This window comes from Rana temporaria, chromosome 9 (assembly GCF_905171775.1).
Source record: "Rana temporaria chromosome 9, aRanTem1.1, whole genome shotgun sequence".
Classification (NCBI taxonomy): Eukaryota; Metazoa; Chordata; class Amphibia; order Anura; family Ranidae; genus Rana; species Rana temporaria.
In genome coordinates, this window is record NC_053497.1 from 53,329,114 (window position 1) to 53,345,515 (window position 16,402).

General features: G+C 42.0%; 1 protein-coding gene across 1 annotated transcript in view; it reads left to right on the top strand.

The window, feature by feature from the left end:
- Positions 1 to 15,562, top strand: part of VWA7 (von Willebrand factor A domain containing 7) — a 72,556-nt gene extending 56,994 nt beyond the window's left edge. The window contains exons 10-17 of the mRNA XM_040323489.1: positions 1,452 to 1,643; positions 3,898 to 4,030; positions 5,502 to 5,630; positions 5,840 to 5,932; positions 7,642 to 7,898; positions 10,915 to 11,054; positions 13,372 to 13,540; positions 14,713 to 15,562. Of these exons, the coding sequence (XP_040179423.1) occupies positions 1,452 to 1,643; positions 3,898 to 4,030; positions 5,502 to 5,630; positions 5,840 to 5,932; positions 7,642 to 7,898; positions 10,915 to 11,054; positions 13,372 to 13,540; positions 14,713 to 15,177 (1,578 nt within the window). The 3' untranslated portion in view covers positions 15,178 to 15,562. The remainder of the gene's footprint in view (positions 1 to 1,451; positions 1,644 to 3,897; positions 4,031 to 5,501; positions 5,631 to 5,839; positions 5,933 to 7,641; positions 7,899 to 10,914; positions 11,055 to 13,371; positions 13,541 to 14,712) is intronic.
- The last annotated feature ends 840 nt before the right edge of the window (positions 15,563 to 16,402 follow it).

Below are 16,402 nucleotides of genomic sequence, written 5' to 3' on the forward strand. Positions count from 1 at the left end.
GTCTTTTCCTGTGAGCACAATCCATGCAAAGTATACAACCAGACCTATGTAAAAACACAGGACTTTAAATATGCTGCCAGGAAAACATAAGAAGCATTATATGAACCCAAAGTATAAATAAAGAGATAATTTTATTAATAAAATGTAATAAAAAAAATCTCACAAAAGAGAGCTTATGACCATAAAACACATGTAAGACGATCAATAGACTTTATACAACTACAAATATTAATGAGTACCCAATAGATTGTATGCGTTTTATGGATTCATTGTTTCTTCAGGTGTAAAACAAATAGCAGGTCAGTCTAATGCTTACAGTTTTTATTTCATCTACAAAAGTGACAAAATTGTCATCATGTATACAAATCAGTTAAAGGGGCAGATCCACAAAGAGAGTACGCCGGCGTATCTACTGATACGCCGGCGTACTTTCATATTTCCCGCGTCCTCAAACCAAGATACGACGGCATCTGGGTTAGATCCGACAGGCGTATGGCTTTGTACGCCTTCGGATCTTAGATGCAATGCTTCGGCGTCCGCTGGGTGGAGTTCTCGTCGTTTTCCGCGTCGAGTATGCAAATTAGCTATTTCCGACGATCCACAAACGTACGCGCGGCCGTCCCATTCTCTTACGTCGTCTCTAGTCTGCTTTTTCCGGCGTATAGTTAAAGCTGCTGTTTTGCGGCGTATAGTTAGACTTGTCATGTTAAGTATGGCCGTCGTTCCTGCGTTTATTTTGAAGCTGCACATGCTCAATTTGGTGCGTATTGCTAGAGAGTTTTTATTTTCTTAGGAAAGTGCATTTGATCAGCACAGGGCCAACCAGTACTGTCCAGACAGAGGGTCAGGGGTCCTGCAGCCTCATAGGACAATCAGGGGAGAATGAAAACTCCTCCTACAAGCTTTAACTACACACTCATAGAAGTCACAAGACTGCTATATACTGCTGGTGAGAAAAGGTATTTAGCAGTTTATATTTACTAAAGCTATTGCATTTGCATGTTCTGTGTACTGTGGGATACCAGATATAGTGAATGCAGGCTCCTGGGTTTAGTAACACTTTAAACATGAATATTAATACTATAGACAGACTCAGAAATATGAATATTGCTTACCAAAAATTGTAATTTAATTCATTAAAAGTATTTGGTGCCAAATATCTGTACAGCTCCGATGTAGCCTCAGTCCAATATACATAGATTATATGATAATTTAGCAGTGCAAAGCTTTAGCGACTATGTACAAAATCCAGTAGTTTATAGCAATCCATTTATTTTTTAACTTCTACCCATTTGGAACAGTCAGAACCACAACAGAAGAATTCTGATTGATGTTGGTTTCATCCTCTTGCAGATGGCTTTTTGTCAACCTTTCGAAGATGCAATTTGTGAACTTGTAATTCAGAGGTGAACATTGTAGACAAAGCTGGAATATTCTTCATGTCTTTGTAGGTATCTTTCCTGATCACAGAAGACCCATCTCGGACTACTGTTAAGAGAAGCAAGAGGGAAGTGTTGAGCCCGGATAGATTTGACCTCTATACTGACCTTGCTTCTACTTCGGGGGGGCAGGTTGTCTTCACAACGAACAGCGACATTGGAAAGGCTTCTGAGATCATCACAGATTCAGCCCACTTTGATGTGGTGAGGGAAAGTTTTTGTGGGTTAGTAAGGGTGTGGCTTATGCATTTTGAAGTCATGTATTCTTCAGCTTTGTTTGAAGTCATGTATAACTTACTTAACAACTTCATCTATCATACTTTATACTCCTCCAGGGCAGTTTTTACATTTCCACTATGGGCCTGTTGATTCTGCAATAACTTTGTCATTACTTAAAGTGTATGTAAACCCGATTCATGAAATTTGACCTAGGCTGTTTATCTGTAGTGTTTACTTATCTCTCTCCAAAGCCCTAAGTCCTGTGTCTTTCTGCTGCTCCATTCTTCTGTTATCATTATGATACTGTAACTTCTGACAAGTTCTCAGAGACGGGAAATAAAAGCAGCTGGATATTTGTGTAGGGGTGGGTGCTATAAATATGTAGCACTACCCCCCGAGGAGCTGCTGGTTGTTTTGGGTGGCACATTTACCTCATGGCTCTCCCGAATTCCTAGGGGTGAATGATGCATATTGCATTTGGTAGAAGTAAAGGAATGTCCGCAACAGGTGCTCTTTGCAGCGCTCTTTATTACCCAGCCGGTTAAAAACAGCCGGGTGGTGAGGAAAGTAAAGTCAAAGAAGAAATGAGAATAGCAAATTCAGGCGTAGTAATAGGGAAACAGTTCTGCTCCCAAATGTAACACTTCTCTGCGCCACTTCTGTTTAAGTGGGTTTAGTGTACCCGGACAGGCCTCTCTCACTGACCTGGCAGCCGGAGTATAGCTCGAACAATTGTAGGACAAAGTCTCTGCCACAGACCCTCCTGAATGAACTTCAGGGAGACACCTCTGCCACAGGCCCTCTCTGATTTGTAGTTATGGAGGTAATCCTCCTTAGGTGAATTACGCCTGGATCTCCTTCTTACTGTCGCTCAGGTACCGACTGACAGGTGATCAATCCTTCAGTGTCCGGCGACCTTGATCCCCAGTGGTTTGTCGAAGCCTTTTTGGACCGCCAGCCTCTCAATGGCACTCCTCAGACGGACTCCCCACCGAACAGCAATACAGCTTGGGATCCTCAAAGGTGGGAACCCAATCGCTCACTGGGTCCCTGTTGCTGTTCAGATGCTCCGGGCCAACGTGGTCCCAGAACCAGGAACACCGCGTGGCACGCACGCCCCGACCCGGTAGGCCATAACGCCGGGACACCGTGACGTGGCCACCCTGAAGGTGGGTGCCACACTGGAAGAAGAAGACCCAGAACCAATGGTGTCTGCCCCATAAATAGCCTCCCCCCAGCATGCACAGCGAGGCTACACCCTCCTGATTGGCTGCTGGGAAAGAGCACCCAAACCTTGACTCCACTGCTGCCACCTACTGCACTGGGGTTGGGAGAACACCCCAGCACGACAGAATAAGCCTACAGCACAGCCAAGCTGAGACAGAGACCCTGTTTAGCACATAACAATTTGGATCATAGTTTAACTACACTCTGATCTCCCTCTAAATTTAAATAGCACTGGTACTGTAAAGTAACCAGGCGCTACACATAGATTAGCAGAGAGCTTGTCTATTTACAGCACAGCTCTGCAAGTTTCTTTGTTCCTCTGCCTATGTGAAGGGGGGGGGGGGGTGCCTTTCCCCCAATCAGATGTCACACACAGTGTATGCCAAGACACCACACCCACAGCTGGAACTTTTAGAAAAAATTCTAACACGATGTGCACTTCCTAAAGAATAAAGAAAGCCGAAGACAGCAAATATACACTAAATTTATGTATCAAGATGTGTTTCATCCCTGTGTATCATCTGAGGCTATTCACTTCACTGGGTATAGGCTCCATGCACACTAGCAGTTTTCATAAGCTCAAAAAAAGCTAGAAAAAAATAGCTGGATGAAAAATCCTGATTATAGCATTTTTGTCCCAGCCTCTAGTAGCATTTTAGTAGATTTTAGAAGCTTTTAGGAGCAGTCAGGATCATTCAGCACCTTTTTCTGCTGGAAAACGCTCCAGGAAACTCTACAAAAACATTTTTTTTCTGCTCCTAGACACTGAAGCTTAAAAAATGCTTATAGCCTAAAGTAGTGTTCATGGACACACTGGATAAAACTACTTAGCTTCTAGAAGCAGAAAAAATTCTAATAACTTCTAGGAGCTTAAAAAAACTCTAGTGTGCATGGAGCCAAAGATAGCACACATTGATATTTGGGGACAATGTTTTGCAAAAAATATTATATTTTTGTCTTTTTTTGACTGCAGTTGCTGTTTAATCATATTGGTATCTTTCCAATCCTGTAGGTGACACTCCTATATAAGCAAAGCTCTGAAAAAGGTGCACCTAGAAACACATTTTTGGTGGATGAATTCATGTACAATGTCACCCTATTTATAAATGGAGATGTGAAAATATTTCAGATCTTTGACCCTAAAGGTAATAAAATGCTGCATATTTGTTTTAGGAAAGCCTTAAAGGGGTTGTAAAGGTTCATGTTGCATTAGGATGCATTGAGGTGAAAAAACATCTGACAATTCCGACCCCCCAAGCCCCCCATTTTACTTACCTGAGCCCTGGAAAGTCCCACGTCACGAACGCGCTCTTCCTTTGCTCGGTCTTCTCAGCTCTTCATTGGATAGATTGATAGCAGCGCAGCCATTGGCTCGCGCTGCTGTCAATCAAATCCAATGACGTGGGCGCCGGGGGGGCGGGGTTAAGTTCTGCATTTGGCGGCTATGGACGCGCCCGCAAGGTAACCCCCTTAGGTTCCCAGAGGGGGTTATCTGCGGCAGGGAGAAGCTGAGACAGCCGCCGAGGGACCCCAGAAGACGAGGTTCAGGGCCACACTGTGCAAAATCAACAGCACATTGGAGGTAAGCATGACATGTTTGTTATTTTAAAGAAAAAAAAACACAAACCTATACAACCACTTTAATGTGTATGTAAACACTAATCATGTACTTTTCTTATTTCCTCCCTTTCAGTTTGTTAAATATACTACTGAAAGCATTTATATATATTCAAAAAGTGCATTGATTCTGCCAGAAGACTTGTGAGCTGATGACTTTCTGTGTTCTCTGTCTCTGTTGACTTATCAGCATTGTTCCAAGTGGCTCGGGCGTGTTCGGAATCCCACCTGCCTGTTCCCGCCAGAAAGCTGACACTGCATGTCGCTAATCAAAGGCAGTGAGACATTTCCTGATCTGTGCAGCATCGGATCGGGAAATGTCTCACTGCCTGTGATTAGCCATGTGCAGTGTCGGCTTCCTGGTGGGATTGGACAGGTGGGATCCCAAACACGCACAAGCCCATGTTATATAGATTATTTCTGAATGTTTTACAGCAGCTAATATGACATTGCATACATTACACTTGTGAGCACTGATTGAGATGCATAAAAGGGTCAGTGCTGTTCATTCTTTTGTTCTTAGACTGTCGCACCATAGATAAAGGGAAGGTATTACTGCCAGGATCACAAGTTAAAAATGTTATTCTGGAAAATAAAAAAATAAATACCACTTCAGCCATCACATTGGGATTGGGCCGTTGTCTTTTTACATACTTCTCAACTTTTCAAGATGAGAAAGGGGGGCACTTTCTAGCACATAGTATGTAGGTAAAGAGCACATCCATGCCACACTGCCAATTAAATGGACCATGAAACATTAATACACTACTTTTATATGCAGTATAACACATTTCACAGTTAAATAATAATACTGGAAGAAAAAAAATTGTAAATTTTTTTATGAAGATCTATAAATCAGACCAAATGGGGGGGGGGGGGGAAACTGAGGAAGAAATAGGGACAGATAGATTTAAAATAAGGAACAGTCTCTAAAATGTAGGGCAGTTGGTAGCTATAATTTCATCAATTTTACAGCCAGGCTTCTTTTGTTCCTACTAGGCCACAAACAAAATGGCCGCCAAGCATCTCATGGCAAATTTACTCGAGTGTTCCTGCAAGATCCTTTGAAAGTGGGCACCTGGAGCATTTATATGGAAACTACCGGACCTCATAGCATACGTGTACAAGGTGAAGAGCCATCATTTATTACAAACCATCAAAAGAGTGGATGAAAATATTGTGTTGGGATGAGGTGTCGCCAGTGCACTGCATTGTAGTTTTCCCTTTAACTTTAAAATATTCAGTATTGAAAAAAAAATATTATAAAATGTATAGAGACCTGTTAATGTTGTACTTTGCTGACAGTTAACCATTTATTTTTCCTCTCCTGCCATAAGGTCGCAGCTCCTTAGATTTTCTTTATTATTTTGGCACCCCTGTAAACGGGTCTCACCCTGGACTCTACCAACTCAACAATCAGCCGGTGACAGGTAGGCAATGTTACATGGACCTATATGAATTATGGCATTGCCAGTTAAAGTTGCTGCAAATTTTCTAAACTGGAAATCAAGTTTCTTTGTACAAAACAGAGTCCAGTCCTTTAAAATATTTCAAAGCAATAATGTCTATACACTTCAGAAAGAGTTAAAGGGCAACTCTCATACAAAATTTAATTTGATAACTATAAAGAAATTGATAATTGTAATTTTAATAATCAGTAAAATAATTCCTCTTTCTGATTTGCATGGATTTTTAAATTCTTTCCACATTTACAAGCAGACCAAGCTGTCCAGCAAGAGTGACAGTGACAAAGGCTGAGACAAACTGTGTAAAATGACCGGGGGTATTTATATCCTCTAGTTTGAGTAATGCCGCATACACACGACCGTTTTTAGGGTTGTAAAAAATTACGTTTTTTTAAATGTCATTAAAAACGATCGTGTGTGGGCTCCAGAGCATTTTTCAGGATCTAAAAAATGGCCATTAAAAATTTCGAACATGCTCTAATTGTTTTCGTTGTTTTTAATGTTGTCGTTCTTTACGTCGTAAAAAATGGTCGTGGGCTTTAACGACGTGAAAAAAACGTGCATGCTCAGAAGCAAGTTATGAGACGGGAGCGCTCGTTCTGTTAAAACTACCATTCATAATGGAGTAAGCACATTCATCACGCTGTAACAGACTGAAAAGCGCAAATGGTCTTTTACAAACACGAAATCAGCTAAAGCAGCCCAAAGGGTGGCGCCATCCGCATGGAACTTCCCCTTTATAGTGCCGTCGTACGTGTTGTACTTCACCGCGCTTTGCTAGAGCATTTTTTTTCACGATCGTGTGTAGGCAAGGCCGTTTTAATGATCGGTTGAAAAAAACGTTGCTTTTTCTAGACCCTTAAAAAACGTAATTTTTTTACAACCTGAAAAACGGTCGTGTGTACGCGGCATAACAGTCACCAATTGTCAGTGTATAAAAAAGGCAAGGAGAGAGGCGCCTCTGGGTGTAGTAGATTAAAAACAATTTAATTATAAAACATGATCATCTCACTCACATTTAGGTAAAATAGGCATGTAGAATTTTTCCTTTTTGGAAGGTGAACTGTCATCTGGGAGTTTAATTCCTCCTCCAGTTTGTGGGAGCGCTGTGCGGGAGGATGTCACTTCATCATAGGGCGATGAATGTCCACTGAGATGGAAGATCCTCAGCCCGAGGTGTGGAGCGCAGGTGGAGAGCAGACGAGGAGTGATGACGTCACCGCTGATGCCCAACAACAGCCCTTTTTTTTTCTTTGAGGGATACACGTGGCAGAAGCATATGTCAGGTTTTTATTGCTGTCTGGGGTCCCATTGTGGATATTTCACCTCACTTCCTATCCCTGTGAAAAAAAGGAAACGGTTATGTTTGTCACTGGGACAGGAAGACAAAGAGCAGCGATAACCTGATAAAGCTTCTAAACCTTCACATATTACTGAAAAGTGTTTTGATGCAGTCTGCCTATCACCTTCTGTCCAGACAGGAAGTGAGGAGAAATCTCCCAAATGGGAACACATAGCTTAATAAAGAACCTGACCGAGGTTATGTTACTTCCTAACCTGAAAAAGAAAATTTGGTTGTATTTGGGCTTTTAATTTTTTTAAATTGTTGCTGCAACTGCTTATATAGGCAAACACCATTAAAGTATATTGCATCTTCTCTGCGCCACCCACAGGTGTCCCTGCAGTCCTGGTAGTTGATGTTATTGGCCTCCCAGAATCCGCCAACTTGAGCCATGTTACCCTAACCCCAGTCCATGGCACGACAAGAATGCTGGAATTGGAATTGACAAATGAGGGGCTCCTGGTGGCACAGGTTGGGGAGATCCCCCTTGGGGAATTTAGCCTTGGGGTCAGTGGTACTGATGGCAAAGGACATGAAGTGAAACGTGAGGCTCCACAGCACCTAAGATCGGCAGAATGTATGCTGGAGGTAAGTGTCCTGTTGTTGTTAGAAAAGGCCAGTAAACTTGTTTGTATAACTTCATTGTATCATAGCTTTCAATGTCCTTCACTATGGAATGGATTCAGGGAACATTTGAAGTCTGGCAGACAAGTGTGGAAATGTATGAAACCAGTAGAGAAAGAGTAGAGCAGCTGCTATGTAAGGGGTTGTAAAGGTTTGTTTTTTATTTTCTAAAAAGGTTCCTTTAAGCTAGTGCATTGTTGGTTCACTTACCTTTTTAAGCTTTGACTTCCTTTGATTTACCTTCTAAATGTTTTTTTTCTTTGTTTTCTTTGTCTGAAGTTCTCACTTCCTGTTCCTCCTCAGTAAGCTGTTCTGGCTGACTAACCCCCAGCCAGAACAGCTCGGATGATGGGGGCAAGCTTACTGAGGAGGAACAGGAAGTGAGAAATTCAGACAAAGAAAAAAAAACATTTAGAAGAGAAATCGAAGGAAAAGGTAAGTAAACCAACAATGCACTAGCTTAAAGGAACCTATTTAGAAAATAAAAAAATGAACCTTTACAACCCCTTTAAGTCCTGAGGCACAAGCTTACCTGGTTGCATGCATGTTTATACTATGGGAGGGCAACAGGAAGAAGGCCAATCTGGTATCTTTCTAAAGAAAAAGAACAGCTGCTTCAGGTGCATGTATAAAGCCTAGATGGAACTTCTCTCAGAGTGCCAGCCCCGGCCCGCCACCGTGGTAAACTTGAAGAAACAAAAAAAAACGGCTGCACCGATTGCCATTTTATTGATCACCGTGATAATACCAAGGACACCAACATAGGGTCATGTAGACACGTTTCACACGTTCATCCTGTGCTTATGATTAAGCACAGGATGAATGTGTGAAATGCTTCTATGTGACTCTATGTTGGTGTCCTTGGTGTTATCACGTTTCCTCTGATATCTTTCTAGCTGTCTCGGCAACTACTGTCACTGGCATTAAAAATATGGGAAATGATGATGTATCACCAGAACAGGAATAGAGGCAGAATTTTCCAATGGGGACACCTGTTCCAGTGACAACTGTCTACATAGAGATTTGCTGCAGTTTAGAGATTGATTTTCTGTTGTGTTTACACGTCAGGAAGTAACAGGATGTCTACCCAATAGGACACAGATGGCAAAAAAGTAATAACTTTTAAATAACTGTTTAAAACTTTATGAAATACATTTTTTAAATACAAACAAATGAATACATACCGTAATTAAAATTATTAGTAATATAAGAATAAAATAAAAATATTTAAAATGTAATACCATTTTATTAAATACTGTAGCTATTTAAAACTTTTATTCATGGCATACCTTATTTTTTGACAATGGCCATTTTCACTAAGGGAAGATAAATCCATCACCTTTACTTCTTGGGACTTTGGATCTCCCTCCTGGGGCATGTGACAGAGAACATCATCTGAAAGGGAAGGTACTGGTGATGTATCCTTCCTAAAAGGAGGAGAAAAGATTGCCTCTAAGTGCAGTATTTAATGAAACAGTAATCACACAGACAAGAGGTCACTAACATGGGGGAAGATGGTACAGGCTCCTATGATAAATTCATCAGCTTCCCGGTAAAACAGCTGCAATGCCACTGCCAAAGAAAGTCTGCACTGGAGAAGCCTTGAGAAAGGAGCACATATGACCGTTAGTCACGTTGCACATGCTCTGAAACGCGTTGTTCCTTCTCCCTTCCCGCTGCATCACACGCTAATGCCATCACTGAGGTCCACACAGTGCTCCGTCAAGAGGACTGCCCAGAGCGACATGGGACAACACTGGCATTCTACCGACACATCCGACGCTCCTCCAGTGCGGACCTTCTTTGGCAGTGGCATTGCAGCTGTTTTACCGAGATGCTGATGAATATATCAGATGAGCCTGTGCCATCTACCCCCATGTGAGTGACACCTTGTCTGTGTGAGTACAGTTTCATTAAATACTGCACTTAGCGTTGCTCTTTTCTCCTTCTTTGTTTCGATATACAGAGTTGACTTCTCTCCTCTGAAGTGCTTTTTGCCCTAAAGTGTTCTGTCCCCCCGATTGAGCATTTGTCCATCAGCTTTTCTGGCCAGCACACAGACTTTTACCAACTTGCATATCATGGACTTCTTATGAACTGCTTCCTTTTTTCCCATAGCTTAATCCTAAGCGCTTGCAATTACTCTCCATTGCGAAGTAGCCTTCCCATGCATTGAGTGAAATCACCAGTGCCTCACTCAACCAGAAGGTGGAAAAACAGTAATTCCCATTTTTTATTTTTATGTTTATTGAAATTTTCACATTAAATGCATAGAAACAAGTATATAACTCAGTAGCTCTGGTTTACAATTATGAACATAAAAGAAAAAAACAAAATGTGAACAATAAAAAGGGAATGGGAGGTTGGGGGGAGGGTAGGTGACAGGGGAAGTATATTTACCAGTAAACAACAATGTGGCATAACATTTCAAAGTGAACCGGCACAGTAGATATTATATTAATACTTTCAGGAGTGGAGAAAAAATACTTTTTTTTGTGCTTGGGTGAAAACATTTTATCAATGTTTTTGCCCAATACTTTTTTCCCAAGATTCACATGACTAGTAAACCCTCCTATCTTTTTAACCAAGGAAGCTGCCATCTTTAATCTCCAACAGATATGACGTTGCACATGTGATCAGTTATGACACCAACCATTGGATAATTTTACAGTTTGGTTGAGAGCACAACCAATGTGACAGTTACATTCCCGGCACGTCCTGGGAATGTACAGTAACTGTTTTTTGAAGCTGTTAAATCAATGAATTTACTTCCGCTTTAAGATTCACAAAATTTCCACCTAAGATTCCACTGAAAAAATGTGTTAACACATTGGAAAATAGACTCCTAAATAATTATTTTAAGAAAACATTAAATTTTCAAGTAGCAGCACTAGAGAATGATCATGTTGTGTTAAACATTTGAATAAAATCTGCCAGCTCAAAATGTATTACTTGGCAAATAAGAAGCTCTGTTTTGCAGATGTCCTGTCCTGTTCCTCTGACACCGGAGAATTCACAGATAATGTCGGTGAAGATCACTAACCATGGATCCTCTCATTACTACTGTGTGACTGTGAATGGATCTCCATACAACATCTTTGATGAATTCACCACAACAAGGTGAGTAGGGTAGAAGCTTAGCCTTAGGAAATAGGTTATAAACACAATGGCTTCTGAAAGTAAAGCACAATTATTCATAACAATCATGACGTGTATGTTTTTAAATGCTGATTTTACTGGATGATCCGTCTGATGGTCAACTTGTGATGTATACAACAACCGCAGCCCCTGACAATAATAATGGGCCACACATAATATTCAGAATATATAACACTGCATAAATCTATCAGAAACTGTTGGACATGTTGCAGGTCTGGTTAGAGGCTATAGACATGCTACAGGATATATTCAGATACTGGGTTCATATTCCTTGAGACTGCTAGAGATCATCACAGCTCCTTGACAAAGCAATGCTTCCAAAAATGAATGTTGGGGTCAACAGGCACCAAAAGATCACAGATTGGGCACCAGGACCTGTTCTCAATACAGATCTAAAATTCTGAGCCTTTCACGACCTGGGCAACAGTGTCCAAAGACCGGTGAATTATTGCTTGTCTAACCTTGAATAAAAAATGAAAATACCAGGTGATGAGATGGCCTTGCTCCTAGCCCTTGCCCAAAATACAGTTCTGACTCTTAAATGATTCCCATTTTATAGTTTTATATATACTGTACATCAAACCAATTAGCCATAACACTATGAACACTGACAGGTAAAGTGTAATTATCTTGTTACAATGGTACCTGAAAGTGGTGATTATCTGGTTACAATGGTACCTGAAAGTGGGATATTTTAGACAGCATGTTGTTCCTGAAGTTGAAATGTTGCAAGCAAAAAAAATGGACAAGCATAAGGATTTGAGCGACTTTGAACAAGGCCAAATGGTATGGGCTAAATCAGTGGCCCCCAACCTCACCAGAGACCAGTCATGCGATAGTCAACCTCCTCATGACACGGGGGTGGGAGATGGTTTGGCGCGGCGTGGGGGGGTCACAGCATGTAGTAGTAGTAGAAATATGAAATATTACTGACTGCTAAAGGCTAGCTTCTTGTCCAGGCTGGGAACCCAGTCCCTCCAAAAGAGAGAGGGGAAAGATAGGAGTGCCAGGCAGCAGTATAGTGTAGTAATTTTACTGTGAAATAAACAGTTAAAAATACACTCACAAGCACTCTGTGAACAAAGACATATCACTGTAGAGAAGATGTGCAGGATCCAAGGGCTGGAGTGGGGGATAGATAGGATGGTGAACTGCTGCAGGTGGGATTCCCACACTGGAGCCAGTATAAAGATCACTGAAGCCACCAAAGACTCGCTCTGCTCGCTGCTAACCACGGCTGCGTGGTCCAGCAGGCCACGGACCGGCACCGGTCCTCGGTCCGGGGGTTGGGGACCCCTGGGCTCGATGACTGGGTCAAATCACCTCTTGTGGGACGTTCTCTGTCTGCTGTGGTCAAGACCTACCAGAAGTGATCCAAGGAAGGAAAACTAGTGAACCGGCGACAATATCATGTTCACCCAAGGCTCATTGATGCAGTTGGGGGTGAAGAATGGCCCAAGTAGTCTGATCCAATAGAAGAGCTACTGTAGCTCAGATTGCTGAAAAAGTTAATGCTGTTTCTGATAGAAAGGTGTCGAAAACACAGTGCATCGCAGTTTATAGTGTATGAGGCTACAAAGCCACAAGCTGGTCAGCGTGCCCATGCTGACCCATATCCACAGCTAAAACACCTACAATGGGCACATGAGCATTAGAACAGGATCACAGCGTAATGGAAGAAGATGGCCTGGTCTGATGAATTTAAGAATGGTTTGAGGAACACAACAACAAGTATGAGAGGTTGACTGTGGGATGTGCTGCAAAAACAATTCCAATCCATGGAGGCCCCACCTCACAACTTACAGGATTTAAGGGATCTGCTACTGATGGCATGGTGTGAGGCCTCGTACACACGACCAAGTTTCTTGGCAAAAACCAGCAAGAAACTTGCTGGGAGATATTTTTTTGCCGAGGAAACCGGTCGTGTGTACATTTTCGTCGAGGAAACTGTCGAGAAACTCGACGAGCCGAAAAGAAAGCATGTTCTCTATTTCCTTGACGGGAATGGAGAAAATTGGCAAAACGATGTGTTTCGCCCGTTGAGTTTCTCGGTCGTGTGTACGAGGCCTCAGATAACACGGCATACCTTCAGAGGTCTAGTAAAGTCCATGACTTGATGGGTTATAGTGGGTGGTCATAAAGTTATGACCGATGGATTGGTGTATATGTAAAGTATGCACTTAAAAAACTTTGCCATTTGTAAGAAGGAAGAATCCAGTACGTGCCAATGCAAGTTTTTATCATTCCTGATTTTTATCACTTTGATTTCCACTTGCAGGGTACAGATGAACTCCAGTGATTCACAAGTGCTTAATATAAATATTAGTGTGCCTACTAGTGTGGAACCTGGTGCAGTGATTACATTGATGGCGGAGGCTGAAGAGTGTGATAGCAATATACCAGCTTGCTTTGCTCACCTCTCTCTGGTGGTGGCTGAAAAAGTTAAGGTAGGTGCAGTCTGCTACTATTCTTGGTTTATAATTATATGGTAGACTGACAGCATTTGGATAGAGTCGGGAAGGGTTAAAAATCTGACAGTTTTTACTATTATCTTATGCCACATGGGGGAATTTGCCCCTGTAGCAGATTAACATTTTTTTTAAAAGTTTTTTTACACATAAAGGAAATTGTATCTGATAGGTACAAATGGCCAGATTCTCAAAGGGCTTACGACGGCGCAACGCCATTTGCGCTGTCGTAAGTCCTAATCTGGCCCGGCGTATCTATGCGACTGATTCTTAGAATCAGTTACGCATAGATATCCATGAGATCTGACAGGCGTAAGGCTCTTACGCTGTCAGATCTTAGATGCAATTTTTTTCCCGCCGCTAGGTGTCGCCGACGTCGTTTTGCCTGTCGTCTATGCAAATTAGCTATTTACGCGAATTCCCGAACGTACGCGCGGTCGACGCAGTGAATTTACAACGTTACCGTAGCTTTTGCGACGCGTAAAGTTGCCCCTGCTATATGAGGGGCAACCAATGTTAAGTATGGCCGTCGTTCCCGCGTCGAAATTTAAAAATGTACGTAGTTTGCGTAAGTCGTCTGTGAATGGCGCAGGACGCCATTTACGTTAACTTCAAAACCAATGACGTCCTTGCGACGTCATTTATCGCAATGCACGTCTGGAAATTTTAGGGATGGCGCATGCGCAGTACAATCGGCGCGGGAACGCGCCTAATTTAAATGATCCACGCCCCCTACCTGGATCATTTGAATTAGGCAGGCTTGCGACGGAGGATTTACGCTACGCCGCCGCAACTTTACAGGCAAGTGCTTTGTGAATCAAGCACTTGCCCGTAAAACTTGCGGCCGCGTAGCGTAAATGAGATACGTTACGCCCGCACAGTTTAACTCCAATCTCCGAAAATCTGGGCCCTTTTGAAAGAAATCGGAAGGGCAATATGATGTAGTTGAGGGTAGAATTAGGATTTTCCAAATAAGAAATCTCATCAATGGAGCCATGAAGAGATCTGAGTATCCATGCAGTCTGTAAATCATATGCAGCATATTTTCATAACCAAAATAACAAAAATGGTTTGATTGACCCTTTAAATTCAAAATATATTTTTCTTAGTTACCTTTTTATCCTTTTAACTATGTTTTTCTTTTCTCTTAGGTGTCTCCTGTACATACCCCACCTGTGTGCCCTCAACCATCTTACTTTGGCTCTTGTCCTGAATCTCTATCACCCAACCTGTGCCAGGACCATCGTTGGAGTGCCCATCTGCTAGTGTTAGATGCTGATGGAATTAAGTTTACTGAGATCCTCAATGGCTCTGGTGTCACCTCCCATGGACCAGATGGAAAATATGAATATGTTAATTTCACATCCAGTTGCTGCACACCTCAAGCTGAACTTCTCCTAACAAACTACAGAGACGTGGTTTGGCATTGCTTCTTCCAAGTGCCCACTGCTGGCATTCAGACAGACTCAGGACAACTGTACTATTTATTAACATTACTACCAATTATATTTGTAGTTGTACTTTTACTAGCTGTGTATTTTACATGTAATAAAAAAAAACATGAAGTAGAAGGAACCCAAAATCAGGCAGAGGTTATCCCTCTAAAAGAACCATGATTATTTTGGAATGCCAACTGTTTTCTTCAGTGGCTACCTTAGCAGGGCTATATGTGTAGAAAAGCAAACAGACCAGGGCCCGAGGTAGTGTCAATTTCGGGATGATCTTAAATGTTTCATCATTTTTTGCTGTCTTTCTAATTTACGCCCTCAAGGATAGAGATACTAAGAAATTACATTTTCTTACTTGTGCAGCATGCATTTTCAGTATCTGAGGCATGGAAGTGTGTCCATAAGGTTCCAAGAGTGAACAGACAGCCCCATACAACTGGCCCAGATGGGTTTACAATCTGGTCTTTTCCCATGGCCTCTATTTATTATGAAGCACATGTTAAAAAAAAAAAAAGAAAAGCACAAATAATCTAAAGAAAAGCACATTCACTAAGGAATACAGCTTCATTAATGGCTCCTATAGGATGACCTGATAGCATTTATCATGTAGCACAAAAATAATAGTCATTATGGCATGCTATGACTAGTAAAGGCAAGATATTTTCTATTGTAGAAAAACTGACGTTAGAGTTGGTCTAGGTGTAGGAGTTACAACTGGTGTCTGGGAAGAAAGGAGAAAATGCAGGCGGTATGTTATTGTGGTTTAGAGGGGCCAGTGACATAGAATTTAAATTGCATTGTTGTATTGACTAAAGGAAGACCATGGGCCCGAATTCAGAGAGATTTGTCTATCTCTCGGCGGGCGTAGCGTATCTCAGATACATTACGCCGCCGTAAATTAGGGTGCAAGTTCCGTATTCAGAAAGAACTTGTGCCCTATGTTACGGCGGCGTAACGTATGTGGTCCGGCGTAAGCCCGCCTAATTCAAATGTGGATGATGTGGGCGTGTTTTATTTAAATTTAGTGTGACCCCACGTATTTGACGTTTTTTACGAACGCACATGCGCCGTTTGTGAAAGAATCCCATTGCGCAGGTTCGAAATTACGCCGCAAATCGTCAATGCTTTAGACGTGAACGTAACTTACGTACAGCCCTATTTGCGAACGACTTGCGCAAACAATGTAAAATTTTCAAAATTCGATGCGGGAACGACGTCTATACATAACATAGGATACCCCTCATATAGCAGGGGTAACTTTACGCCGGAAAAAGCATAATGTAAACAACGTAAAAAAAATGCGCCGGGCGGACGTACGTTTCTGAATCGGCGTGTCTACCTAATTTGCATATTCCTCGCGGAAATATATACGGAAACGCCACCTAGCGGCCAG